This window comes from Pelmatolapia mariae, linkage group LG15, assembly GCF_036321145.2.
Source record: "Pelmatolapia mariae isolate MD_Pm_ZW linkage group LG15, Pm_UMD_F_2, whole genome shotgun sequence".
NCBI classification, from domain to species: Eukaryota; Metazoa; Chordata; class Actinopteri; order Cichliformes; family Cichlidae; genus Pelmatolapia; species Pelmatolapia mariae.
In genome coordinates this window covers 35,005,353-35,032,200 of record NC_086240.1, presented here as the reverse complement: position 1 = coordinate 35,032,200, position 26,848 = coordinate 35,005,353, and the positions used below count along the sequence as shown (strand labels likewise).

At 38.5% G+C, this 26,848-nt stretch overlaps 2 protein-coding genes across 2 annotated transcripts in view; both read right to left on the bottom strand.

Moving 5' to 3' along the window:
• Positions 1-13,961, bottom strand: part of kdm4b (lysine (K)-specific demethylase 4B) — a 43,366-nt gene extending 29,405 nt beyond the window's left edge. Inside the window, exons 1-6 of the mRNA XM_063495157.2 lie at positions 13,855-13,961; positions 10,785-11,225; positions 10,245-10,420; positions 9,382-9,496; positions 8,768-8,961; positions 1,265-1,314 (exon numbers count right to left, since the gene is read on the bottom strand). Coding sequence (XP_063351227.1) covers positions 1,265-1,314; positions 8,768-8,961; positions 9,382-9,496; positions 10,245-10,420; positions 10,785-11,198 — 949 coding nt within the window. The 5' untranslated portion in view covers positions 11,199-11,225; positions 13,855-13,961. The remainder of the gene's footprint in view (positions 1-1,264; positions 1,315-8,767; positions 8,962-9,381; positions 9,497-10,244; positions 10,421-10,784; positions 11,226-13,854) is intronic.
• Positions 13,962-14,503: 542 nt separating this feature from the next.
• On the bottom strand, positions 14,504-26,698 carry uhrf1 (ubiquitin-like with PHD and ring finger domains 1). Its single transcript, XM_063495417.1, has 17 exons — positions 26,597-26,698; positions 24,267-24,429; positions 23,825-24,091; positions 22,251-22,402; positions 21,311-21,526; positions 20,685-20,800; positions 20,362-20,548; positions 20,102-20,225; positions 19,878-19,985; positions 19,599-19,703; positions 19,276-19,382; positions 19,014-19,176; positions 18,768-18,905; positions 18,363-18,462; positions 18,019-18,164; positions 17,529-17,627; positions 14,504-16,083 (listed from the first exon to the last, which is right to left on the bottom strand). Exons 2-17 carry the CDS (start codon positions 24,417-24,419, stop codon positions 15,937-15,939), a joined length of 2,328 nt encoding a protein of 775 aa, XP_063351487.1. The 5' UTR covers positions 24,420-24,429; positions 26,597-26,698; the 3' UTR covers positions 14,504-15,936.
• Positions 26,699-26,848: the final 150 nt, after the last annotated feature.

Below are 26,848 nucleotides of genomic sequence, written 5' to 3'. Positions count from 1 at the left end.
TTTTTCCTTATAAGCACAGGAAGTGAAATACTGTCTGAATGCTTTTGTTTCCTTTGTGCATAGGGACAAACTCCATATATTGCACATAGATCAATGGTGCGTAGTCAAATTCCACCCAGGAGTGATAACTAGCATATAACTGGGAATATGTGTCTATTTAAAGCAAGTCTCTCTTCTCACCTTGATATCTTTTCCCTCACTCTAAGAAACATTCGATACTAAGGTTAATCCTCACTGATCAAAACAGAGAATAAGAGTAAAAGGAGAACATGGGTGCTGGAAAGGAATGGGGAACAAAAGGAAACACCTTGTGTCAAAGAAAGATGGCAGAATGGTATCACTTCACTGCCTCTTTTATCCACCTTAGACAAGATTTCTAGATTTCAGATGAAATCCTCATGTCAAAGCACTGACTATAAAAGTCAACAAAGAATATAATGCTGAGAAATTGTTCTACTTTTTGTTTTTTCACCCTAGTTGAAATATGTTTGACGTTTTCACTTTTCCACAGATTTCTGACAGGCGTTAAGACCGTTCATGAATCATCTACAGCCAACACTTCCTCCTCGGGATAATAAACATTCATCAAAACATAGTCCAGAACAACTGGCCTTGATTGTGTGAGTTTTGCAAGTTTTCCGTCATTACTTCTGCAGAACAAACAGGTGCTGCTGGTGTCACTTCAGACAGCTTCTACTATAAAATTCAGCATCCATCCTCATCTTTTTAGCATGAGTGACTGCACACGTTAAGTGCTTCAAGCTGCTCTTTCGTCTGCTGCTCCATTTTAGCACAACCAAGTGACCAAAAAACAAAAATATATAATTTTATATATTGTGGCAAAGTGGCATTATCAAAGTTTTTCACTAACTCAGTGCATATGCGCCACACTGTTGATGGTAAGGACCACTGTGTTTGTCATAGGAAAAGCTGCGGGAAGGTTTTTTATTGTGAGTGCTAAACAATGACGTCCATGCTGCGGTTGGGAGAGGAGAAGGTGAGATGTAGCTCAAAAGTGCCGCTTTGTTTTCTATTTAACGATGCAAGAGGGGGCAATAAGCGTGCTTTGAATGTGTGCTTGTGTGTATTCAGGGCATGTGTTAAGTGTGCAGCGCGTGTATGATTTTAATGGCGTGTGCTCTACAGGCGGAAGCACTTGCTCTGTCACTTAACGCATGTGAGTGAAAGAGATAAAGGCAGGAAAGCGTGCAGGAGTGGTGAATAAACAAACTTAAATGGATTTTAATTGAAATTAGCTCCTCACCTTGTGCCAGCCTCTCTAGTCTTTTGCCATGCTCAGGAGGGACGCTATACCTGTGGAGACAAGAGGAAAAGATGACAAAAAGTCAGACACCTCTGACTTGTGTTGAACTTTTTTTAACCTAATTTTCACCTTCTCTTTCTTCCAATTATCTTAAAAGAAATCAAGCTGTACAGAATATTTTTACATCTCTAGTGTGAACACTTTGCTTGTACTAACAGCTTAAAAAGTGAATCTGCAACTTCAGGAGGTCTTCTCATAAAGCAGATGTGTGGATAAAGTTGGGTTGCATTCTTAGCATTAAATATATCACAGAAACATTATTTTCATTGATGATTTAATTCATTCATCAATAGCTTAAGATGAACACAAAGCATATTTAACAGGTATTTACATTATAGTATACAAAGTCAATGCACGTGTTAAAATGTCAAACAGCAAACATGTGGCCGTGTGACAATTTGACTTAAGATTCATCATAGTATTAAAAGCAAACAGATGAGCACACAGGGTAAGATGCTAGAGGTAAACAACAAAACACACCTGTTACGGTTTTAATATGATTTAGAGTCAGAGCTGTCAGAAACACACCACAGAGGCTCATGGTTGTATGTGCATTACTCTAGTGATTGACTTGGTGCAATTAAGAAAAAAACTTTGAACAAAAAATGTCAATATCTAAACACTGTAGTAGTGAAAAAAAAAACAATTATCATTATAAATATTTATAGTGAGAGTGGGAGGGAAGGAAAGGTTAGTGGAAAAGATAAAATGAGCGGTGAAGGGCAGGACCAGGAGAAATTAGTGTTTTGGGAGTGCTAGGTTATTTCTGACCTCTCAGCAATTACTGGTTTGATAAAACTGCCCATGACATAACCTTCACTATTCCTCCCTAAAACAAATTCTTGTTTTTGTAACCGATATATCTGTGCATTTGGCAAAAGCCCTTCTTTTTGTTTCTTTGTTTTTCTTAAATCACCTCAATATTTTACATCCTTTTGTAACAGTAACCCTTTGGCCTTGGTGTTTGTGCTAGAGCGAGGTATTACTATTGGCATAGTGTTCATGCTGGTAATACATGAGGTAGGCACTGCAAAGTACGTGGCATTACACCAGTTGTCATATGCTAAATTTAGAAAGCAAATTTCTTTCTAAAACAGAGTGGGAGGAAGGGAGCAGAGCTAAACTATAATCTGCTCATTTGTGAAGTTATTACATACTCTTTATTACAGCAATTATTTCCTCGGTATTGTTTAACCCTCCATAGACCTTGAGAAATGAAGATGGGTGGGGGGAGGAGAAAAAAAAAAAGCCTACATCTCTGCTTTCTTACAGAAGCCTTAACAACCAGAGAGATGTTTGAAACAAACTGAGAAAGAAGTAACAAAGAGAGAGACGGTGAGAGGCCAGCGCACCTAATGAGAGACAAGAATGGACAAGAGAATAAGACTCACAGAGGGGAAGGAATGAAAATAATTAATAAAAGGAAGCATAAAGAGAAAGTCCATTCCAGTCAGAGACGCCATGAAACATGGCGCCACACTGCCACCTGTAGACAAAAGATTAGACCGTCGCTGGAGCTGCAGCCTCCTTCAGTGTTTTATTGTAAACACTAAAAGCTATGCATAGATTTTAGCTCCAACCTGACATTGGGTTATGGGCTAATGTTGTCACAAAGCTCTGCAGGCATTCTTATGAGTTTGGTTATGACCAGATATATCACTTGGGTTTTGGGTCATATAGCGAGCACGGTATACACACGGATACAACTGAGTGCAGCATTGTGACGCAGTTTAGTTGCAGCTCAAAATAAAAAAAAAATAGAAATAAAAAATTAAAAAAAAACTGGAAAAAGAACAGCAAAAAGAAAACAAAATGAGCTTTGAGTAATTCCAGCATCTGTGTTCAGCGAGGCTAAATATATCCCACACCTCTCAGCTGAAGATTAAATTGATATCGATCTTTTCCTCCAACTCAGGAACACAGAAAACAACTACATCTAAACCGAAGTTTTGGAGTCCACCTCTAAAAGCTGTTTGGGGTTTGTTTTTTTTGCTGCGTGAGGTAAAATCACATCAGAGCTTTCTGTGCAAATATGTACATGTTTCAGAGAACTCCATCTCAGAGACAAACTAAACAAATCAACCGATCAGCGTGAGTCCTCCTGTTCCCCTCCGTCCGAAGGCTGAGGTTTCCATGGCAACAACACGTATGTCACTCTGCCGGCACGGTGAGAAACGCACAAAACAACACACAGCAAATGAAGGCTTGAACTTTTACACCTCTCTGGGGAAGAGTGTTATTTACCCAAGGTGGGACAGCTTTCCAGGCAGGTAGAGATAGAGGGGGGAGCCTTGACAGCACGAGAAGTGCCACTGCATGTGTTAGTGCGCCACTGCAGACATGTTGCACACACACTTCTTTAAAAATCTGTAAACAACTATGGCACCGTTAAAAAGGAACTTTCAGCTACTAAAAACATCAAGTCAACGCTGAGAACACCCCACTCAACATCCGAACTGCAGCTACATTTCAACTTCTATGCAGATTTTCAGCTCCCCGTTCCTCTCCTCTGGGAACTGTCAAACGACAATGCTTCAAAACCATCGGACTACAGAGGAGGTTGAAAACTGATGGATTCATAATGAACTCCACCCTTCCTGGGAAGTTGCAGCTGGGCTACACTTCAAAATATCCCTTTCAATTCTCTTTCGTCAGCCTTTCCCTATCTTCTAGTTGCATGCTCAGAGGCTAATCTTTTAACTGACAGCAGATCTATTGTTGTGTGTTGGGGTAGATGGATGATTGACAGGGTTTCAGCACTGAAAAGAGAATGATGGAGGGATAAAGATGGGGAGAAAGTGACTGGCAGCTAAGGGTGAGATCTTCCACACATCCACTAGAGTGTGTGCGATTGGCACTAGTAGTTTTGGTAGGGTCTGACTTTGATGGGAGCAGAGTTGCATGGGGAAACGGAGTTAATTTCACAATCGGCTGCACTATGAGAGGAGAGGAAGTGAAAGACAAAGAGAGCGTGTGTTTTAAAGGACCGTGCTCTGTTTAACAGCCTGTAATTACCCCACCACACACAAGTATAAAAGTGAAAATGATTCAGTTTCAGTGGTGGGTGGGCTTGGTGAGAATTAGGCAAGAGAATTCAACAAAAGCATAAAAAGTCTGGGGGAAGAAAAAAAAATGAGAGAGGAAATGAAACTCGTACATCTGTTTAGTTGGGCATCAATTGGTCAGACTGATGTTAAAATAATGTGATGGCAAACTGGTTTTTTTTTTATTTTTATTACAAGATTCTCGATTACCCAATTTGATAATGGTTAAAAAAAAGTAAAACAGAATCTGTCACAGCACGAAGGTCCTGGGTTTGAATCCACCATCCGACTCTGTGTAGTTTGCATGTTCTCCCCGTGCCTATGTATGTTCTCTCTGGGTACTCCAGCTTCCTCCACAGTCCAAAGACATTTAGGTTAGGTCAACTGGTAGTTCTAAATTGGCTATAGGTGTGAATGTGAGTGTGAAAGGTTGCCTGTCTCTCCGTGTTAGCTCTGTAATAGGCTGTAACCTTTTTGGCCTATGACAGGTGGAATAGACCCCAACCCGATGCTGGATTCATAATGAACAGTTACAGAAAGCATTTTTAAAAAGACCACAAAAGGAAGAAGCAGTATTTTAAAAACAAAACAAAACAAAAAACTTCTCTTTCTGCTAAAATCTGTCTTGTACATTAAAACCAGGTCATTTTTGTTATAGTGAGCAAAACTGGTCTCACATTGGCTATGATTTGCATACCTCTCTGGCTACACAAAGAACATCACTGAAATTCAATAAATTCAGATAGGGAGATGACAACACTGCCCTCAAGTGGCTGTAAAAGGATTTATACCACTTTGGTCTGTTAAAAAAAAAAAAAAAAAACAACAACCTATGAAACAGCCCTAAATATATAACCAACAATTGTTTCCATAATAATCTTTAAACACGGATACAAGAGAAAGACAGAAACACCACACCTTCTTAGCAATTTAATAAACACCGTGGAGGCGTATTCAGACAAAGGAATACTGCATACACAGACCTCCATAAGCAATGCAGCAGTGCCAGAGGTCCAGAACATGTAACACCAGACTGAACATTGCAGTTCGATGAATGTAATTTCATCTGTCAGACCACACGCACTTTGACACTGAGTCGTAGTGAAATATACTCATGCTCACTCGGAGGTGTGAAAACAAGACAGATGATTTTAATGAGGTGACATCACAGAGAGGGGGAGCTATAACACATAGACACATGGTATACCACTTCAGGAGGCAAGCAAGAGAGGGGAAAAGGTGGCGGGGAAGCATACTGTGAAAAGAAGGAAGACAGGTGAGAAAGAAAACAGAGAAGGAAATCTTTGAAACAACAATAAAAACCCACAAACACACACATACACAGAAGCAATACTGTATTTCTGAAAGCTGAGATGACACTGCTCCCCTCCTGCAGTGATATGGATGGAAAACAAGGTGGAGGGAAAGACAGCACACACACACACACACACACACACACACACACACACACACACACACACACACACACACACACACACACACACACAGGCACACAAAAGACAATCAAGGAGCAGAAAAGGTAAGAAGAAAAACATATTTTCCCCTCAGGAACCATGGACATCCAGGGCTGTGTGACAGAAGGAAATACAGACAGCAGGAAAGAAAAATATAAATCTGAATCACAGCACTACCTCTCCTGTACAACAGGCTCTATAAAGAGTTTAAGCAACTCCCAAATGTCAAGGTACGATGAGACAAAAATTAATATCTTTGTTTTTAATTTACCATTCTTCAAAGTACCGCATCAGACTAGAAATTGAAAAATAAATCATGTGAATAAGATAAAGTGACAACTAGCAATTATAAAGAGAAAGAACTTTTGTGCCCGTTGTTGACACAAACTGTAACAACTAACATTTTTTACCCGGCATTGAACAGAAAGAAACACTACTTTGTTATTGTTTGGCATTACCAATCAGTCAAGCTTCAGTTTCAATTTGTATTTGCTTGAGTCCAAACCACATAATTAGTCAATTTCATCGAGATGAATGATTTGGCAAAAAAATGTTTAAATGAAAACATAGTTTAATTCATTTCAGTTTTACTTATATAGCAACAAATCAAAACAGCAGTCACCTTAAGGTGCTTTATTTTGGAACGTAAAGACCCAACACTGTACTTGGCGACAGTGGGAAGGAAAAACTTCATTTTTACAGGAAGAAACATCCAGCAGAACCGGGCTCAGAGAGGGGCAGCCATCTGCCGGGACCAGTTAGGGGTCGTGGCTAATGGTCTGCAACGAGCGCAGCGGCAGTTGTGATTAACCTTACACACAGCTAACCTGATACCAGAACCAAAGAGGAAGAGGGAGGAAGAACAGCTAAAAAACTAAACTACCCTATATATTCTAATCACTCCCCAGCATCAGTTTTTACTGCTATGTTCTGCTTTGGAAACTTAGTACATAGACATCAGTTTGGACCCAAGATCAGGTCAGATAAAGGCAGACACGTTGTGTCTCTAAAGAATGATTAAGGAGTGAAACGAGTTGAAAATTTTGCCAATCATTACTGTCCACACTTATAATAAACAGGATGTAGTGAAGACTTTGACACAAATTTCAAGTTATAAGGCATCCATGTGTAAACACATTTGGGCTATACAGGACAAGCATTCCATTTACATAATCAGGTGAAAATTAGCGTGTGCAAATGACTGCAAATGTGCAAAGCACCCTCTCACTCTGTCCTTCGCAAAGCTCACTGCAAACAATTCAGGCATTCAGGTAGCAGAATCCAACTTTCAGCCTATGCTGTCACTGTTGTCACTTTAAATAAGAACAAGCTGTCGCTATACAATGTTCATTTCGTGACAAGCCTTAAACGAAACTCGCTGTTTCACCGCCTTTTAGAAAGCCAGTGGGGAAATGGGCTTTGACAAGACTTTGGCTGAGCACATTCTGCACTTAAAGATCATTCATGGGGTGAGAGAAGCATCACTCTGTAATGTGGCGGTACACTCACAAAGAGATAAAGTGATTCTGTAGTCCCCACACAAACCGTAAGAAATTATACACACACTTTGAACTCTAAATACTGTTTAGTAAGCATCACTTAATGATGATGCTGAATAAGATAAGATACGATAAGATGACCTTTATTAGTCCCACAGGTGGGAAATTTGTTTCGTTACAGCAAAAGTGCAAGTTATGTAGCAGAAATTACAAAACACTGGAATGCAATAAAATAAAATAAAATACTATATACAATAGAATAAAATATACAATAGAATAAAATAGAATACAAATGCTATATACAACTGAGTAAGAAAATACAAAAGTACAACTTTGTCAGAAAAAATAGTAATCTTAATTGCCCCTTGGGGATAAATAAAGTATTTCTGATTCTGATCACTGCCATAAATTTTGTTTTGAGGATTAAATGTTCTGTTTTTATCCAGCATTTCCTGTTATCTGTATTTTATTATTATTAATTTATGTTTAACCATTTCCTGATAAAAATACACAAATGTTCTCAGTCCCTGCTTCCATCACAGTGTGATCCTGGCTACAGAACTATTAGCACATTCACAGCCTGCAGCAGCTTAACTGAGGTAGAGGAGCTGTGGTTTGGAGGCAAGTTTCCCAGTTACACTGAAACAATGCACTCAGTGACATACAGCCAAGGCTAACTGGCTGGCAGTGAAGCCATCTGAAACAGCAGTAGCTTCAAATGCAAACTTCTGCATGACAAATGTGTCGCTCTCATCCTGCATTAAGTGAAACAGACAAGCCATTGTTTTTGATGGCCAATAAAACTGCTGCAATATTAAAGATTAAGAAAACAAAAAAGAATTAGCGGGTACAAACAGTTAACAGAGAAGGGCTATGATGGCCGCTGATGGGGTCACTTATTACGGCAGCTTGTTTTAATTTCCAATTTTCTTTTTAAAAAAATATTATTTTATTCTAATTGTGCTTTTTATGTTCTTTTCTGCTTAAGGTTAAATGAGAATTGATCCTAAAAGGACTATAATCTGACTTCTTTTTTCAAAACCAAAGTCACCGTCCTGTGCTAGCCATGAGAAAGAATACAGCTTTAAGACACTTCAACAAATGGCTTCACCTTTTTGATCTGGGGCTTTATCCATTTTTTTAAAATATATATATATATATATATATATATATATATATATATATATATATATATATATATATATATATATATATATATATATATATATATATATATATATATATATATATATATATATATATATATATATATATATATAGACACACACACACACACACACACACACACACACACACACACAGTCTATGAGTTCAAACACCCATTTTAATTAGAATATACACTTGGAACTTCAAGTGGCAATATGTGTCACATTCATAGAAGGTCAGGAAAACAAAGTGACTTACCAGGACTTGGGCTGCCCGAAGTGCAAGTAATTGATGCTGTAGAGGTCCATGTCTTCAGTGTGCCAAGCAAAGGTTGTCTTCCACATGCCAAAATACAAGTATGGAGTGTTGACACCCTCAATGACGATCCCACATTCCTGCTCCACCATATCCAGCAGTGTGTTGAGACGGCCGATGTTCCATTCTTCAATGTTCTGGAGAGCATGCAATTATGAATATCAAGTACAAGGGAACCTGCACGCTACACTTTCATCAGGCCATCAATCTCCATCAATGACCACCAGATGGTGCTGTAGTCATATTACTCACTGAGCACAATTTTGAAAGTTACACCAACAGCAGCAAAAATCTTGAAATATAAAGTTGTAAACTCCTAAAGCAGCTTTCTATCACAATTACATTGTGCATTTTAATTAAGTTCTAATAATAATACTACTAATGGTGAAAAAACAATCCTGAAAATGTTCCATTCATGGAAAATAAACCACTATAAACCTATTAGGCCAGAAGTGGTTTATTTTTATTAAAAAAAACAAACAAACAAACAAAAACAACATCAAGAATATTTTAAAAACTTAATAAAAATTGGCATTATCCAGACAAACTTCACCCACCTCATCATAGATGGAGCCGCTCACATCAGCACCATAAAGAGGTGACACAAACGTCAGGTTCTTCCAATACTTCCTCTCGAGGTCATCAAAGTCTTTGTGTCGTGGCGTGCAGTACCTGCAAACAGAACAGGACAGGTCCTATTGTAAGCAGTGCGGTGCCCTTCAACTAAACCCTCAAACAAGCACTGTGCAAACATTTACAATCAGCAAACAGGACTCTAATAAAATAATTTAAGTCCAACGTATACAAGAGTTTGAGCTTTTGTAGTAGTTCCGCTACAATGCCAAGGTTTTCATTTGTTACATTATTCTTCTGCTTTAATAGTTATAGCATCTACACAACAATTTATAAAGAAAATGTTTATAAAATTTAAAAAAACAACAACACAGCAACATAATATATTTTGAACTGGCTTTTTTACCGTCACTACCACCACAGCTACCACTACCCACCATGACCCATTTCACCTATTTTAAGACAGTATTATTTTCAAACTCAGGGTTATCAGGACAAACAAAACCTTCAGCTTTTTAAAATACTGTGCACTGGTGTTAAACAGTATTAGTTTAAAACAGAAAACCTGTCTGTTCTTTCTGGCACTTTGATGTCAATCGTAGCTACAAACAACACAATTCCTGATTTAGTGTGAAATATTAGAAGGCACTTTTATTGTTTATTTATGTTCTCCATCATCGTAGTTGCACTATATTTAGTAACATTCTTGTTTTAAACCATGCTGAGTAAGAGCAATAATTGCACCATCAAAGCTCACAAGGACACTATCGTGCAAAACATCACGTCAGATACTGCATTTGTATGCAATCATTTACGAATGAAGCCCCTGTGGTTGGGACCGACTTACTTCTTGCTATTGGCCAGCTTGCGGTATTCACCCACAGTCATAGATTTCTTCTGAATGTTGTACTGGGTGAACAGACCCGACTGACCCGTCACCACTTGGCTGATGGGAGCTGGAATCACCATGTCCTCAATTGTGTCATAGGACTTGCGTGGCTTCCATCCCGCAGGGGGAATCACCTGGAGAAAAAAAAAAAAAAGACGCTTAACCTTTACAAGGTCAGCAGATTCAAAATCTATTCAAATTCAAAGTACGCAGATTAAACCTTTGGAAATTTAGTTGGTGGATTCTGCTGATATCAGCTTAAAACTATAAATGGTTCTTACAAGCATTTTTTAACAGCTTTGATCATTTTAAACATTAGTAATGATGTTAGATTGAACCTTGGCTATGCAAAAACAGGTAGGAAACTAAAAGAGATGCACATAGGATTCAAAATGTTACAGCAAGACTTCACTAAAACAAAAAAAAAAAAACATCTAGAGAGAAGACTGCAGTGGATATGTGGGTACATATATGTGTGTGCCTGTGTACTGAACTCACCTTTGCCAGGCCAGCGCGATGGGCTCCTTGACTCTCCATGTAGGCGATGTATTTGGCAAAGTCTTTGAACTCCTCCATTGTGGGCCTGAAAGTCATGATCTTGCAGCTGGGGTTCTTGGCAGCAGCTGGCGGCAGGGGGGCCGGCAAAGGGACAGGAGGCACCTCCACACCTGAAACAAGTTCTGGGGCCACATTTGGGTCTGCAGGCTGAACTGGATCGGGGTGTGGAGCAGCATTTTGTTCAGAGATTACCACTTTATTCAGGTTTTCAGCTATTGCTGGCTCCAGAGTGGGAATCTGGTTTTGGGCTTCATTTGAGCTGAGAGTAGGGGGAGATACTGGGTCAGCAGGAGTGGAAGAGGCTGGGGCGGGGTGAGGACCCAACACATCTTCCATGGGCATGTCGGTAGCCATTGGCTCTTCGAAAGATTGCAGGTAAACCTGAGGAGGAAATCAGTGGTGTTCAGGGCACACACAGTCTACCTCAAATACATTCAAATTATTGAGAACTTTGCAAAGGCAAATTAGACAAAACTGCAAGTGAAAGAAAAGGAATCTATGTTTTAAAAATATTTTTCTAAAAAGGAAAAATCCAACTTTCTGACTACAATGCGTGATTATTTTTGTACATTTAAATAAAAACAAAAAATTAAATACTGAAAAAAAATATGGAAAATTAAAAGATTGATTTTAAAAATAAACAAGACCAAACAACTCAATCTCAGTGCAATCTACACAGCTGTTAACACAAAAAAGCAGACCTGTCCACTTCCTTCACCAAATATGGGTGTCCTTGATCATAACATTACTGAAGGCACTTCCTAACCTACATTTTAAAAGTGTCACTTCTGCATCTTGTCAAATTTTGTATCAAACAAATTCAATGGCTCTCATTCTCTTAAGGCTTACCACAGACTTTTTCAAATCCAAATGTGAACATAAACACCAGAAAGTAGCTAGCACTAAACTTCATTCAAACTACAAAAAACCTCACTCTAAACCATCTTCTCTCATCAGCACTTTCACTTTATATCAGTGTTTTTGAATATTCAGAAGCATTTTTAATTACCACTGTTTACATTTTTAAGCTAAGTTTTAATACTATGATTTAGGGTTTTTTTTGTTCTGTGTAAGACAAAACCTACAACCTTCAGTTTAGCTAATTAACTTATTGTTATAACCATTTTAAAACATCATTTAAAAGCTTTACCTGTTAAGCTGCCAGCAGTCCACTTAGATTCACTTGTTTTAATAAGATAAAAAATCATTCACTGCCCTCTCATCAGCAGCAATTTGCAAGTCGCTGCCTCAGGGCTAGACAACATTAACGGGTGAGACTTTGGATACATTGACGGGACATTGTGATTTTTGTTGGACTAACTAAACCTTTAAGTAATATTTTCATTGGTTGGTTGAGCCTTCATAATGCACTACCATCACAGCCTCATGGCAGAAAATTGTATCCAGCCAGTAATTGTGCAAGTGTGACGTTTTAGGATCAAAATAAATAAATACAAATAAAGAATTTGAGTTTTTGCATTTAAAATAACAATAACCTGATCCTAATTGATCCATCACTTATGTGACTCTGTATTCATTAATCTAATCATGTTGTACATGTTAACATAAGACAATATCAGTGATCAATGCATCCATGTTCCTTAAAAGGTGCATAAATCAAACATTTTTCTTTTTTATAGGAAGTTATGGCTGCATTATATTATAGTTTACCGAGGGATAATCTAATTTCGCCATCTCCAAACAACTACCTAATAAGGCTAACAAACACCCTGTTGATAGGAAGTTAATATCTGCTGAAAGATCAACTGTGGCACTGTGAACAACACGTGTGCAATTCACTTCACAACTTTGCAGTGACTGTCCCCATCTGCGCTACAGACAGCATGTTCACTGTTCAATCACAGTTATAGAAGAGTTTTAGCTTTATGTTTGGTGAGTCAGGGAACAGTAACCATTTTCAGCGCTGCACATGCACTAAAAGATACACAAATGTGCTAAATGTGCCTTGCATTATCCTCATTCACAACTTCAAACAGATCTTACGCCCACAAGGTTAAAACAGCAGTAGTGTACTTCCCACTCCGACTTTCTGACACGAGATAATGCAAATTGCGCTTCGTTTGCATGAAGCACAAAAGCCCACAGTGCATATGAAGAAATGTGTTGTAACCTTAAGCGGCAGCCAAGTTTGAAATGAACGAAAAAAAGAGGAGCTAACTGTAAGTTTGCTTTGCTGAAATTGACATATAATCCTCGTAAATACAACCACTCAGTGATCGAGACATTTCATAACACATTTTAAAGCATTCATTTCTTCAAAGCCCAGAGCAACAATTTCAAACTAGTTTTACCTTTAAATTTAATTCTGACTGATTGGAAAAGGATTTATTACATCTTTCCAATGACTAACTGCTTTAGACGCTGGGACCCTCTTTCTAACTGGGACTGACCTACTAAAGTGAATGGAGGCCACATGACCCCCAGCTGGCTCATCACAACAAATAGGGGCCTTTAACTCCATTTAGGCCTAAAACTTAATTCAACTGTGCAGCAAGCAGCCCCCTCGAGAGGGTAAAACTCATAAAATATATCAGTTACCCAGGTGGTTCTTTCTCGGCTTTGTAAGTGTAAAACGACGCTGCTCGGTTGCATAGTGTCAACTTATTATTGGCAGCTACTGCTAAAGGCGACCATAGCCCTGCACAACTGCCAATAACTATTAGCATTTTAACCCACATAGTGAACAAAAGAAAGGCAGCCGAAGCTCTTTAAGGTCAGTAAATTGCACTGCGCGTATAATCGCTTAATGCAACAGCAGCAAGTTGCACATAGGCACATATCAACCATTTCATTTTAAGGAGCTACATATCATCGTGTCCTGACGTAAATGTATTCCTAGCCAACGCTGGCTAGCTTCTGCTTAGCTACTTCCATATCTGCATTTAGAAGGGAAAAAAAACAAAACAACAACGACGGAACACACTCCGTGAATAGACGAGAGTGTGGTCTCTGCAATTTACTAAAATAAATATAACTAAGGAAATATTACCTCCTGCGGCAAACTATAGCCCTGTCCCTGTTTCGTTCAGTCGTTTTAGTTTCGTTTAGTACCGATTCCCTGGATCGATTTTCTTCTAGCATTAGCTTGCTGGGCTTGTCGTTGAGGACGCGCCTACTTTCACCAACTCTGCCTTCTGAATGGTTTAAACACGTGACGGACGGTTACTAGGAAACGTATGATTGGTTTACTAGGTTACCGACACACAGAGTAACCAATTAAATCCGACGTTTACTACTCCATGGTTTCTGTGGCTCTCACGCAACCAATGTGCACGTCACGCACGTACACACTGCCGGGTTTGCTGAAGGTTGCTATGCTCCTCTGGCCAAGAGAAAAAGAAAACACCCTCAGAGCAGGGGTAAACACGTTCAGCCGTCCTGACTACACCTGTATGACTTTTAAAGTTTCATATCCAATTTGTAAATCTTAGTGTTAGGACAGCTTCCCACCATGACATTATTATTAAATGTAAAGTCACATATCAATTTCGAACATTGTTTTTCATTTAAATTCCTACTTTAACTAAAAACTGTGAAAAGGGTAATATGTGCCTTCCCCCCCAAACACTTTCCCCCAAAAACACACGTGTCAATTTTTTTACTTTATTGAATAACACTGAAAATGTATTGACAAAAATTCTGCACAAAATACGTGCAATTCTAAAACTACATATCAAAACTACAGACTAAAAAAAGGAAAAAAATTATACAATTTCAGAAAATATACATTTCCCAGTCTATGCAAATATTTGTATCTCCATCAAAACCCGAAGTGCTGGCACGTGGATAAATAACACACTGCTAATGAAACTCACTGAACTGCATTTATAAAAAAAAGACAAAGGCAGTAAAATTCAGTTTAGCTGAATTTCAGGATCAGCGTGTGGAATTTCCTTAACATGTAAATCAAGCATTTTCTGTTTTGTTTTTTTTTCCTTAAATGAGGTCAGATAACACAGGTGACCGCTGGAGACACAAAAGGCTGACTGAACACCCCCTACATAGATGGCAGAAATAAGATTATAAAAAGATGAAAAGTACACTTTTAAACTTTAAGAAAAATACAATTTTCTAGACAAATACATTTACGTGGCAGGGACATCTAGAGAGCTTGATAGATGGGAGTTCTACATTACACTCTTGGTTAAGCACTGCTTTTTCTTTGGACTTTAATAAAGTGAATCTTTTCGAAACAAGGGATATCCAAATCTATGCCAGAGGATAAAATTTCTTTAGTAATCTATCACGTTTGGCATCTGAATGTTTTATCAAATTCATAACAACTTTTACAAACTTAATATACAGCTAGAAACATTCCTGTATCAAAACATTCAGGGAACTAGTATAGCTAGAAAATCCAACATCTGATGACTAGGCTACTTGGCCTCAGACTCTTCAAGTGCAGGAACACAAAACTGATCTGGGTCAGTTTGCGCTTGAATGTTGGATATCATCTATATCCAAGAGAAACAGTGAGATTTTAATCATGTAATCAAGCCAGGAAAAACAAACAAACTTTTTAAAATCTCAACTGCATGATCAGAATTAAGACAAATTGCACCAAAATGAGGGCCGACCTCACAGCAAAGCAGAACAGACTGGATGATAATAAAATCCTCGAATAATTACAAAACAAAAACCAAAAAAAAAAAAAAAAAAACAACTTCAAACAAGTTGGGCAGAACGGCTTAACCACTTAACATCCTCTTTTAAAAGAGCTAAACACAGAGATATTTAGTTTAAAATGATACAATTTACATCATGGATAACATTAGCATTAGTTAATGAAATAGACTGAAGCACTTGGAATTTAAAAAAAAGAAAAAAAAGTCGAGGTTGAAGGTATTAATGGAGTAACGGTACAGCCAGTTAAAGGGATTTTTAAATTTATCTTTTAACACCACATCATTGCAGATCCAAGGTGAAAATGATATTATTGAAGTCCACAAATATTGCAGTTTTATAATCATAGAATATATTAAAAGAAACTGATTCTTTATTGCCTCTACTGAAAACGGCCCTTACAGTTTACGTCTCATTTCCTCGAGGGCTGAATAAGTAGCACCAATGATCATCGCCCGTTGCTGTACCCTGGGAAAAACTGATTTAGAATGTCTTGCAGGGATTTGTTGACCGACATGGAGTAGTTCTTGCCCAGGTCGTGCCTGCAGGCCGGGCAGGTGTACACCTCTGCTTTGAAGGACCGCTGAAGGCATTCCTGAAGGAAAAAAGTAGAACAAGTTTTTGTTACACAATAGCAGGTTTTGTTAAATAACAGTTTGTGATGCATTTATCAGAGGTGTTAGTAGATCAAAAAGATACTCTAAGCACCAAAGCAATCAATGCTATCACTGCAATACAATAGGTTTTCACAACATCACTCATTAAAAACATCCATATAGAGCCTTTCAACATTCTCAGCATCCAGTTTCACCCCCTTCACCATTCACAATACAGCAGGCGCCTGGGCTCTCCCCCATTATAATACCTTGCTCCATACGGCAAACAGCTGCACCTCCAGCCAGTCTGCCAAATTTCTAATGCTCAAAGACGACACCACCCTAATCAGGCTCTGATAAGGAGGAGTCTGACAATCTAGTGACCTGGTGCAGAGAAAACAACCAGGAGCTCAAAGTTGTCAAAAATGTGGCAATAACGGGACTTCAGGAAGAATCCAGCCCATTAGACCCCATCATCATGTATCGCTGCCAGTGGACACTTTCCTATTCTGGGAACAATTATCTCTCAGAACCTAAACATGAGACCTAATCAGCTCCCTTATCAGGAAAGCAGCAGAGGATGTACCTCCTGTAGCAGCTGAAGAAATTCAACCTGCAATGGTGCTACAGGAGGTACCATTAGTGAATGAATCCATAAAATATCACAACTAGTGCAACAAACTTTGTGACCTCCATTACTAATAAATGCTTTGTATTCTGCTTTATTTGACACAACATTATTCTGTTAAGTAGTTTACTACTTGACAACTAAGACGACTACAAAAGTTAATATGTAAAGGTTTAAAGCTAAAGTAACAAGAGCACCCCTGAAAGGCAAGGGCTAACATACTTCAGTCAGTCTGTTTGTTTTTTTCCCCCATTACAACGTGATGATGTCGGCCTGTTATGGAGTCACTGATATTGTTGGGCATCAAATTGCAAAAATAAAGTGTGTAGTAAAGCAGCTGATATATTACTCTATATGATTTCTTGGAATTTTTTCCAAGGTCAACTTTGACCTTGGACGCTAACAATAAAGGTTAAGGTCAAATGATTAACCAACCTAGTTACTCATGTCTCCTAAAGGCGTAGTATATTGTTGTGAAGTTTGAAGATTTTGTATTACTGTGATAGAAAATTGAGATGAATATGGCCTGGCCTGTATTTGTATAGCACTTTACTAGTCCCTAAGGACCCCAAAGCGCTTTACACATCCAGTCATCCACCCAGTCACACACTATATATAAAGTGTTTACTGATTTTCACATTTAAAATGACCTTGACCCAATTTCTAGCAAAATTAAACCAGTTTTAGCTGTTACTGGTATCTACTATCACACAAAATTTAAACATGATCTCTACTACATACTACAGAATAAATATTACCAAGTGGTAAATTTATTAGAGCAACAACTCTAGATTTGGGACATTAGTAGTTTCTTACCCTGCAGACATTGTGTTGGCACTCTGTGGTGATGGGCTGATAGACCACTTCTTGGCAGCAAATGCAGAGGAAAACTTCTTCAACTTTGTTCAAGAATTTCTGCAGAAATTAAAAAAAAATCAGATCAGTTTTATAGACAGTTTCAGTGGTTTTTGTTTTACAGAGGAACACAGGCTTCTTATTTCAAGTTGCATTTACTATGCACATAGGTTTGAAATTTGCAAGTGATTACACTGGCAAAGCACAGTGTGGTTTTAAAATGTAGCACTGAGAGGTTCCACCCAGCAGCCCACTGTCACACAAACCAATAATATTGGTAAAGTGAATGGTTTTTATAAAGCACTTTTCTACTTCGAGCATCAAAGCACATTCACCCATTCATACAAGCACTTTCCCAAATAGTAACTTCAGTAAATGTTTACAAAAAAAAAAACAACAAAAAACTATTAAAACATTGTGGTAATTTGAACAAATGTACAGATATTATTACCGGTCCAAGTGACAGTGACTCCATGGCTTCATCCCACAGCTTCTTGTTTAGCTTGTCATTTTTGATGAGTGCCTTTTGCTCCTGGGACAGCTTGTACATCTCTACCTTGACTTTCTTAGTTTTGGCTGGTGAGGTCTTTGAGGATTCTAAGAGAAACAAAGACATTTTCCATTAATAAGCAGCTTCTAGGATGCAATTTTAGTTAAGCTGCTACATAAAAACAATGTCAAATATATGAGCAATATCATGCTGATCCCTTTGAGCAATATCATGTTTTTTATATTTTCCAACTACAGAAAGCACAGTTCTGATATTACCAACTTCCACATAGACAAACAACATACCGCTGCCCTGAGATTTTCTCTTCCTTTTAGCCTTGCTGGGTGTCGCCTCCTCTTCCACTTCATTTTTGTTCTCTTTCTCTTTCTGATAGCCTGCAGGATACTGGAACAATAAAAGTAGTTTATTAGTTTACACTACAACAATATGTAACAGTCAGCACGTAATTAATGAATTGAAAATATCTAAGATGTAATGTATTTATTTACAAGGCTACATTTAGTGTATTACATTATACTTAATATTTTTAGTAATGCAGAAGCTCATTTTCTCAACAAAATACAGAAGAACACAATGTTTATTTTATCCAGCACCATACCAAGTACTAAAAAATATCCACCATTGCTGAAAAGAAACAAAAAAAAATAATAATAATAATTGTATGGACAATATAATCTAATGATCTCTACCTGCATGGTGAGACCCAGCTTCTTGATACGTTCCTTGCCTTCTCTGGTCCATGGTGCTGGCTCGTCATCATCACGCTTCAGCAGATACCGCCAGACCAAGAAGCCTGATTTTCCTTTGTCTGGCCAGTACTTCACCACCTAAAGTAAGACGAAGATCTCAAGTAAAACTAAAATAGTTGCAATATTGTGAAATCACTGCAGATTTTTTACCAAAGGCAAAAAAGAAATTCTAGTTTTCCTTCATACCTTATATATTCCATCGTATCTGTTCCCTTCCTCAGGGCAGTATTTACTGTGCTTGCGTCCCTTGCAGCTGCGTACTACTCTAACTGGTTTGCCTGCCTTCCAGTTTTTGGCTTCTGCTCCATTTTTGTCATTGACAGGGACGTTGCAGTTGAGAGCCAGCGCCCTGATGAGGCCCAAAAACAGATGATTTACATATGCAAAGGAAGATCTAAGCAGACAACTTGAAAATTAACACCAGTAAGTTTTTATAGCCTTGTCATACCGGTTCATGTGTGTAAGTGTCTGATCGCATGATTGCTCTGCAGTCCTCTTGTTTCCAGACAGATCTCGCCCACCAGAGCCGGTGTAGGTGAACTCATTACCATCATCCTATAGTTTAAGAAGCACCAAAGATATTAAAAACACTAAACTTCACAAAGTTTCTCATCAGGCTGTTGCATAAAATAAATACAATGTTTTCAAATATGACTGCTAACACTTGAAAAGCAGTATTATTTGACACCATTTTGATCAAAACAAACAGCAAGCTTTCCTCCCCCCCCAGTAACATGTTCTCACTACTTTGCTTTTCTTTAAAGAACATACCACATCATCCTCATAGCCTCCTGCCAGGACCAGAGAATAGGCACCATCATTGCTCCTGCCATGAATTCCGGCTACGTGAGGCCTATGAACACCAGATTCACTGACCTAAGGGTGGGAAAGAAATTAAACAATTATTATTATTATTATTATTATTATTATTATTATACCATTATTATTCCAGGGTACAGGAATAAGTCATCACAAACGATGATAAGCCATGAAGTGAGGAAGGAAAGGAAAACAAACAAACAAAAACAACAACAAAAAAACAAAACAGACCTGGACTCTGAACTTCCATAGGGAACCGACAGGAATGCCAGGGATTGGGCCGTAGTGATTGGATGGAACAATGGTGCACTGTTTGGTTCGACCGACACAGGCCATACCCTAAAACAGGAGATAAGGCAAATCATTTCTGATGTGTAATTGTCATTCCCATAATGAGAAGAAGAAAAAAAAAAAAAAGCTGATAAGTTTAAGATTCATATTGTGTTAGCACTCACCTTGCCCCAGTCCCTTTGGCTCGAGGAGCTGGCAGAAGCCATCTTAGCTTTCTTCTTGCTCTCCTTCAGCTTCTCTCCAGCCAGCACAACCTCACTGACATCATTACGACAACCTGGGCAATACCTGCGAAATGTAAAGTAAAAGGTAAAGCCGAGCCTGACACACTGATGATAATTTTTCAAGTCTTCCATTCTAACATTTGATGATTTTGTGGCTCTGTTCAATTTTAAATGAATGCTTAATTTCTGAATCTACCTACCAGTCCTCATCCTCAGGGATGGTGGTGAGTGGAGGATTCAGACAGTAGGTGTGATAGGCCATGTCGCATTCATCGCACAGCAGCTGTTTGTCAGGATCCTGCTTGATGCCGCAGATGTGGCAGTTACACCAGCGACAGTTCTTTTTGGGATCATCTTTACAGTGCTTGCACTCAGGTCCATTTGATCCTGAAGATTGCATTCATTTTGATTATGCATTTCATTTCATTTTGCAACATTCCTTAGTGAAAGGTTAAGTTCAGATTTCTAGATTATGACTACTGCTACACATCTGTGCAATTTTAAATGCAGTTTTTAAACCCACTTTTTAGTGGACTCTCAGATCCAGCAGGGGCGTCACTCAACGAGCCAGGCTCCTCAATTTTGTAGATTTCAGTGACGAACATGATGCGGCAGTCATTAAGAGAGTCACCAGCATCGCTACATTTTAAACAAAAAACATAAAGGAATCCGTTAGAATAGTCAAACAATATAATCTAACTTCCTCCTGGTTTCCATGTTGTCCAAGCTTAAACAGAAGGTAAAAGAAATGACAAACATGAGGATAACAGGAAGCTCCCGATGCATGTACAAAAAGGTTAGTTATATTTTAGGTCGTCATCAACACAAAACTAAACCCGTTTGATATCAGATACAATAATCAGACGTAATGTTAATGAAAGCCATTTATCCTCCAAACAACCATACACACAGTTGGTTAAACTGTCAAAAATTGTTTCAGTGGCATCCACTGATACCACAGCAGGAAATTAGCTTCTACACACCTGCTGCTGAGGCATTCAAAAACCAAACTATGTGATACTGTTACAACAGACCTTAAAGAAAATGTTTATCATCTACCACAGCCAGTGAAATGTTCTTATATATGACAAGTCGTAACAGATGCTACAAAGCACAACAACTCCAACTTGTATGCAACGATGGCCTTACCCAAGGATAATCTTAGCATAGATCTCTCGCTGGGTGCGCGTCTCCCGCTTCCTCTGGATCTCAGCATCATACCAGTAGCCACGTTCCTTGGGCTCATCTGGGTTGTAGTTAAGCATGACAACCATTCCTGGCTCCAGCTGGTGCCACTGGTACACAGTACGAGCACGTGGCCGAACGTCCTTTGCCAGCAGCTGAATCACACCATTCTCTGGATAGCTGTGAAAGTAAAAACGATGAATGATTTTGCAATTCAAAGACAAGCAGTGCTGCAGCACGGCCAAAACATAAAAAACACATGTCTGAATAGTAAGGACCAGTAGTCAATGCAGCAGGTTTGAACCAATACACCACTCACATGAATGTTCCCTCCAACACTAATGTGCTTGCCATCTAATAAACAAGAGCACCTTTCAATGAGGGCACATATCAACAGAGCAATGCCTCCCCTTTATATACATTGTACTTATTTAACAAATGGGAAAACCTGTTTCATTGTACAGTCTCACTGAGCAAAATGAGAACTTAAAGTTCAGAGTCCGTAAAAAAAAAAAAAAAATGAAAAAATTCTTCAATGTAACAACTGCATTGCTCGCAGTATCAAATTTAAACAGGACCATCAGTTTTCATCTCCAGTGTGTTTGAGAAGAGCTTTTAAAGTAGCTTACATTGACACGAGGATTAATCGTGTCAATGTATTTGTTAGGATATTTAGCTGCATCTTCTTAGATCTTTCAATTAACATTTTCACTGCTGCAACAAGTTGGTTTGTAGAATTACAACACCTGACCCACTAAAGCCAAAATCAGAGCTCAAACTGCTGAATGTTGACCATTATTACAGAAACTCTGCTCTGTGCTGCTACATGACAAATACTGCGTTGATACAGTGATGTGATGGAAAAAAAAAAATATTTGGCATTAGTACGAAAAATGATTCTTACTCTTCATATTTGACATGGTACAGTATATCCTCAGCTGGCTCTGCCTCTGCAGCCTCTTCTTTGGGCGTCTTTGTGGTCTTGGTAACGTTTACAATCTGGGCCTCAAACCATGCTCCCATGTTCAAGTCTCTTGCATCCACCAGCTCATTGATCTTCAAACACATACACACAAAACAAGAGTTAGCAAACTTTTGACACTTTAAAACTGCAGTCACTTTTTCAGCATAATTCATAAAATGTCTTTTGACTATTCCCCACCCAAAAATGGTTTAAGTTCAGTACAAAGTGGCTCATTTGATGTCTTGTAAAAATTAAACCTTTGCACGCTGTCCTTTTAGAAGCTTGGTCAACAGAACTCATTCCATCCACTCCATGCACATGTCATCCAAACTGCCTACTTTTGTAGACAATTTGGAAGAACATCACAATCACATCAGAGGGAAAGTGAAGACAGCAAATCCTAAACTGCATCCAGAAGTCTCTTACTGATAAGATAAAGTAAAATATAATATTGCACGAATGCACAGAATGCATTTCAAAAATATATATATATTTAATTAAAAAATAAAAATAAAAAAATAAACAGCTCGAACACTAACGTAAAGAAAAAAAACAAAAGCAGTTTTCTTAGCGCCAAACTTTTCTAGATATTACCAGAAGGGAAAAAATGTCTGAAACAGTGTGACCCCAACACTGAACTTAGCCTCAGTGTCCTAGTCGGGGAGCATGCATCTTGCCTCCTGCCTGCTCTCTCAGGTCAATTTTAAATCAGATGAGAATCTTAAGTAGCAACATGCATGTCTGTCACCCACTGTGTCCTGCCTGTGAGAAAAGGCGACTTCAATCAACGCCTGCCAGATTTTCCCCACATTCATTAGTTAAAACAGCTATACAAAGTGTAACTTTATATGCAGCACATAATCCATACACACGCACACAGCATCAACTGTACACATAAAGTGTTAAAAAAAATTAATTACTTTTAGTTCTCTTTATTTTTTGCAGAGTTCAAATAAACATGTTTTCTACATCTGCACATGCCACATAATGGCATGAACGCGACATACAGAGCTTATCGGGCAGAGCCCATCACAACCTCCCGATGAAAAGCTCTGAGGTAATGGCAGTTCCTGAGACTATCTGAGCCAATGGCAAGTAGTTGTGAAGAAATATAGTGGCAACCTTGGTATGTTTCCTGCATGTCTTTTTTTTTTTTTTTTTTATTGTTTTGTCCAGGTCTGTGTGTGTGTGTTTTTTTTAATGTAGGCATTTCTAGCCATGTTTGTTCTGTATTGTCTTTTTAGTATCTGTTGTTGAGCTTTATGTATTTTAAACAAACATCTGGAGTAGTCATTGCTTACATGACTTTTTCAGGCTACATATTCCCAATTTATCTTATCCAATTTCTCTTTGCATTGTGTTTTGGGTTTGTTTTTTCTTTTTTAAGATTGTAGCCAGAAACATCAACATCACAGTGGTAGCAGTTCTACACTGTATCGCCATCCTACCACAGCTGGCTTAAACAGGAAGTAATACACATCACATTCAATTTGACCACAGTCTTTAGCGCATACCTTGTAAAGTCCAAATCCAGGGTCGATGAGTTCTGGGGAGTTTGTCTGTGCAGAGGTTCCCGCAGTCTGACCTTCTGTCTCGCCATGAGTCGAACTCTTGTCACACTCGCTCTGGGTTGAGCCGCAGCCAGAATCAGAGTCTGAGAGCTCTGCCTCTTTGTCCTTGCTCTTGACGACATCAACAGGGGGCAACTGCTGCCTAACAAGCAGCTGCACTATGTCATTTAGGCCTACGTTGTAATCAAATATAGTATGGCCATCTTCCATCTATAAACAGGAAAAAAAAAAAATTGTAGATATCATTTATAGCATTTTACATTTTGTCTGTGACTAAATGCTAAAGCAGCACTGACAACTGAGCTACAACCATCACTGAGATCATTTCAGCTACTGCACTAAAAGATAATAAAGTCATTTATTAACACCAACCATGCTGGCTCACCTGCTTGCCCCGGTAGAAGAGTCTCTGTCTCTCTGGCTCCACCTTGAAGATCTCCATGATTTTGAGACGCAGCTCGTCCACCTTGGTGAGTTTGGACAGGGAATCCACCCGATGGGTTTCCTTCCCATCCATTGTGCGCACTTGAATCCACATTGCAGCTGCCCTGTGTCAACAAGCAAACACCACTCCCATTATAGCTAGTTATTTTCAATAGCACACTAATAACAAGTCTTTCCTGAAAGATATCATTTCATCTTTTAATCCAGCAGTAGTACACACTCTATCATAGTACAAACAGAAATGTGAATGTGAGAGGAGTGCCATGCTTGTTTTTTCTGCAGTGATAAGTTGAAGTTTAAATGAAAAACCAAAACATATCTGCTAATCATTTGTATTTAAATGCATTTCATAGTGAATAGTACTACATGGTACATATTTGATCTGAAGGTGTGAACCAAACTTTCGGTTTCACCATTCACTGGAGAAAAAAAAATTATGACAGTCATTTTCTCTGCTAGCTGCATTCATTAATAAAGAACGCGTTTGCTCTAAACCAAATTGTTGATATGTGCATTTGTATAACATATCTGAAGACAGACAATTATCATCAACTTGAGCTTTATTCAGACAATAGACAGACTGATATCAGCATATAACAGATATATTATATCAAGAAATATGTTATAAGATTAGGAACCAAAAAATATGATTGGGCTCATTTTTGGAATCAACGCAACTACTTCGTTTATCCAGCAGAGAGCGCCCGGAGACTATTTACATTGATCACAACTCTGTCTGCAGCACATGTAGCAGAATACAAACAGCGGAGCAGATGGTGCTGTTAAATTTGGCATTTTCTACATAGTAAGGACCTTATTCATTTGCTAAATACATTGCTGTAAAGTTAAACAATAACCCGACCATTTCCCCTTTTAAATATAACTATCATGTTCTGTGAATATATGGAAATTACCATTCAGTATTTCCTTATCAGGACCATTGCCCCCTAAAATAAATAAATACGCGCACACATATATATGCAGTATCATTTGTGCTTTAGATTATGCAAGTCATATAAAAATTTGTTTTATAATTATTTCTAAATATTAATTGATTTTCTTACTGTATGTTACGTTTTTGTTTGCTTTCGCATTGCTGAATATTTTTTTCACGAGTTTCTATGAAAATCAAATTCTCATCTAACTGAGAAAGTTTCAGTGATTCAGAATTTGCATCTTAAAAAGCTCTGTGTGGAAGATTGTCAAAACACTACATCTGCAAAATCCATCCCTAGGGATTGGCTGTTTTTGTTTAGTGATCACAACAAGTTAAGACGAAACGGTCTCCAGCAGCAGAAATATGACCGTTTCCCCTCCCTACTCAGTGCATTGTACTGCTGTCAGCACTGTCACTTCAACAGAATATGAGAAAAGGGAGGGAACGGGCTGATTTAAATACAGTGCGGGAAACTGAGCTGTAGGCCACTCCCAGTTCTTTTAAAAGCACATCCGGACGCGAGGGAGCGCTAGCCAACAATGTGCCTTCGCTCCCTGACAATGAAACATACCTAAATATCAACTCGCATGTACTTTTAAACCGATTATTATAATACTACAGTGGCTTTTTACCCGCATATGTCGTCCTTTGTTGTTACAAAACAGCAAGGGGCCAGCTAAGCGGGGGTTGTGCGTTTACTTCAGCGCTCTCAGCTGAGATCCTGTTCGCTCTGCTGGCTCGAAATAAACCAGCCGCAGTCAACAAAACATAAGTCAAAACCTCGAAAACAAACTACTTGTTCCCATCCAAGGGGTACCATTTTGCCTGCGCAAATTAATACGTTTAAAAGATGCTGACGAAAATGAGATTCACGTCATGCCACACAGGAAAATAAACAGCCCAACGTTAGCTTATTTGTTTTTCTTAAAGAGAAGCAGTGAAGTTGCAAAGCTAACTCAGTTTACACATTTTTTTTGCAGATTATGTGGACGTTCCGAAGGATAACAAGTTAAAAGTTCACAAGTTCATCGCCCACCCATATCAGTGCTTAAAGCAAACCACGTTACAATTTATTTTACAGAGCTTTTAAATACTATATTAGCAAAAGGAAGCCAGAGTACAGTCAATAGCTCTAATACTGTCCCGAAGATGATCAGATTTGACTAATTTTGACGTTTACACTTGACTGGTTGAGTAACTTGGTGCAATAAGCCAAAAAGAAAGGAGGTAGGACTTTGCCAAGTTAGCTAACCTCAGTTTGCTAGCAACTGGGTGAATATATCAATGAGAACAATTTTTAAAAAGTAATTAAAAGACGCTGAAATTCACTTTACCTGTTTGTCCGTCCAAGCAAAAACAAGAAATTTACTTTTGAGGAAAAACGTGCACGTTTTCCCCAATTAACTCCTTAGAAGGGATGGCACGACCAACTCTATGCCTTGGTGGAGATTGATCAATGAGTTATTCTTCAAGACTTTGATATCCCGCCTGCTCTCGCACTTCAGGTTCACCATTGGCTACTTTCCTCTAACCACATCGTGTCCATTGGGTAACAGAGCTGTCAATCTGGAATGTGACTGGAGCTT

What these genes read in the sequence shown, in the direction of transcription:
- uhrf1 (XM_063495417.1), bottom strand. Translation starts at nt 24,419, where the DNA reads ATGTGGATTCAAGTGCGCACAATGGATGGGAAGGAAACCCATCGGGTG. An exon ending in TCTTCTACCGGGGCAAGCAG is followed by an intron (nt 24,092 to 24,266) that starts GTGAGCCAGCAT and finishes TCCTGTTTATAG; the next exon opens with ATGGAAGATGGCCATACTAT. An exon ending in GAGGCTATGAGGATGATGTG is followed by an intron (nt 19,383 to 19,598) that starts GTATGTTCTTTA and finishes CTTAAACTATAG; the next exon opens with GATGATGGTAATGAGTTCAC.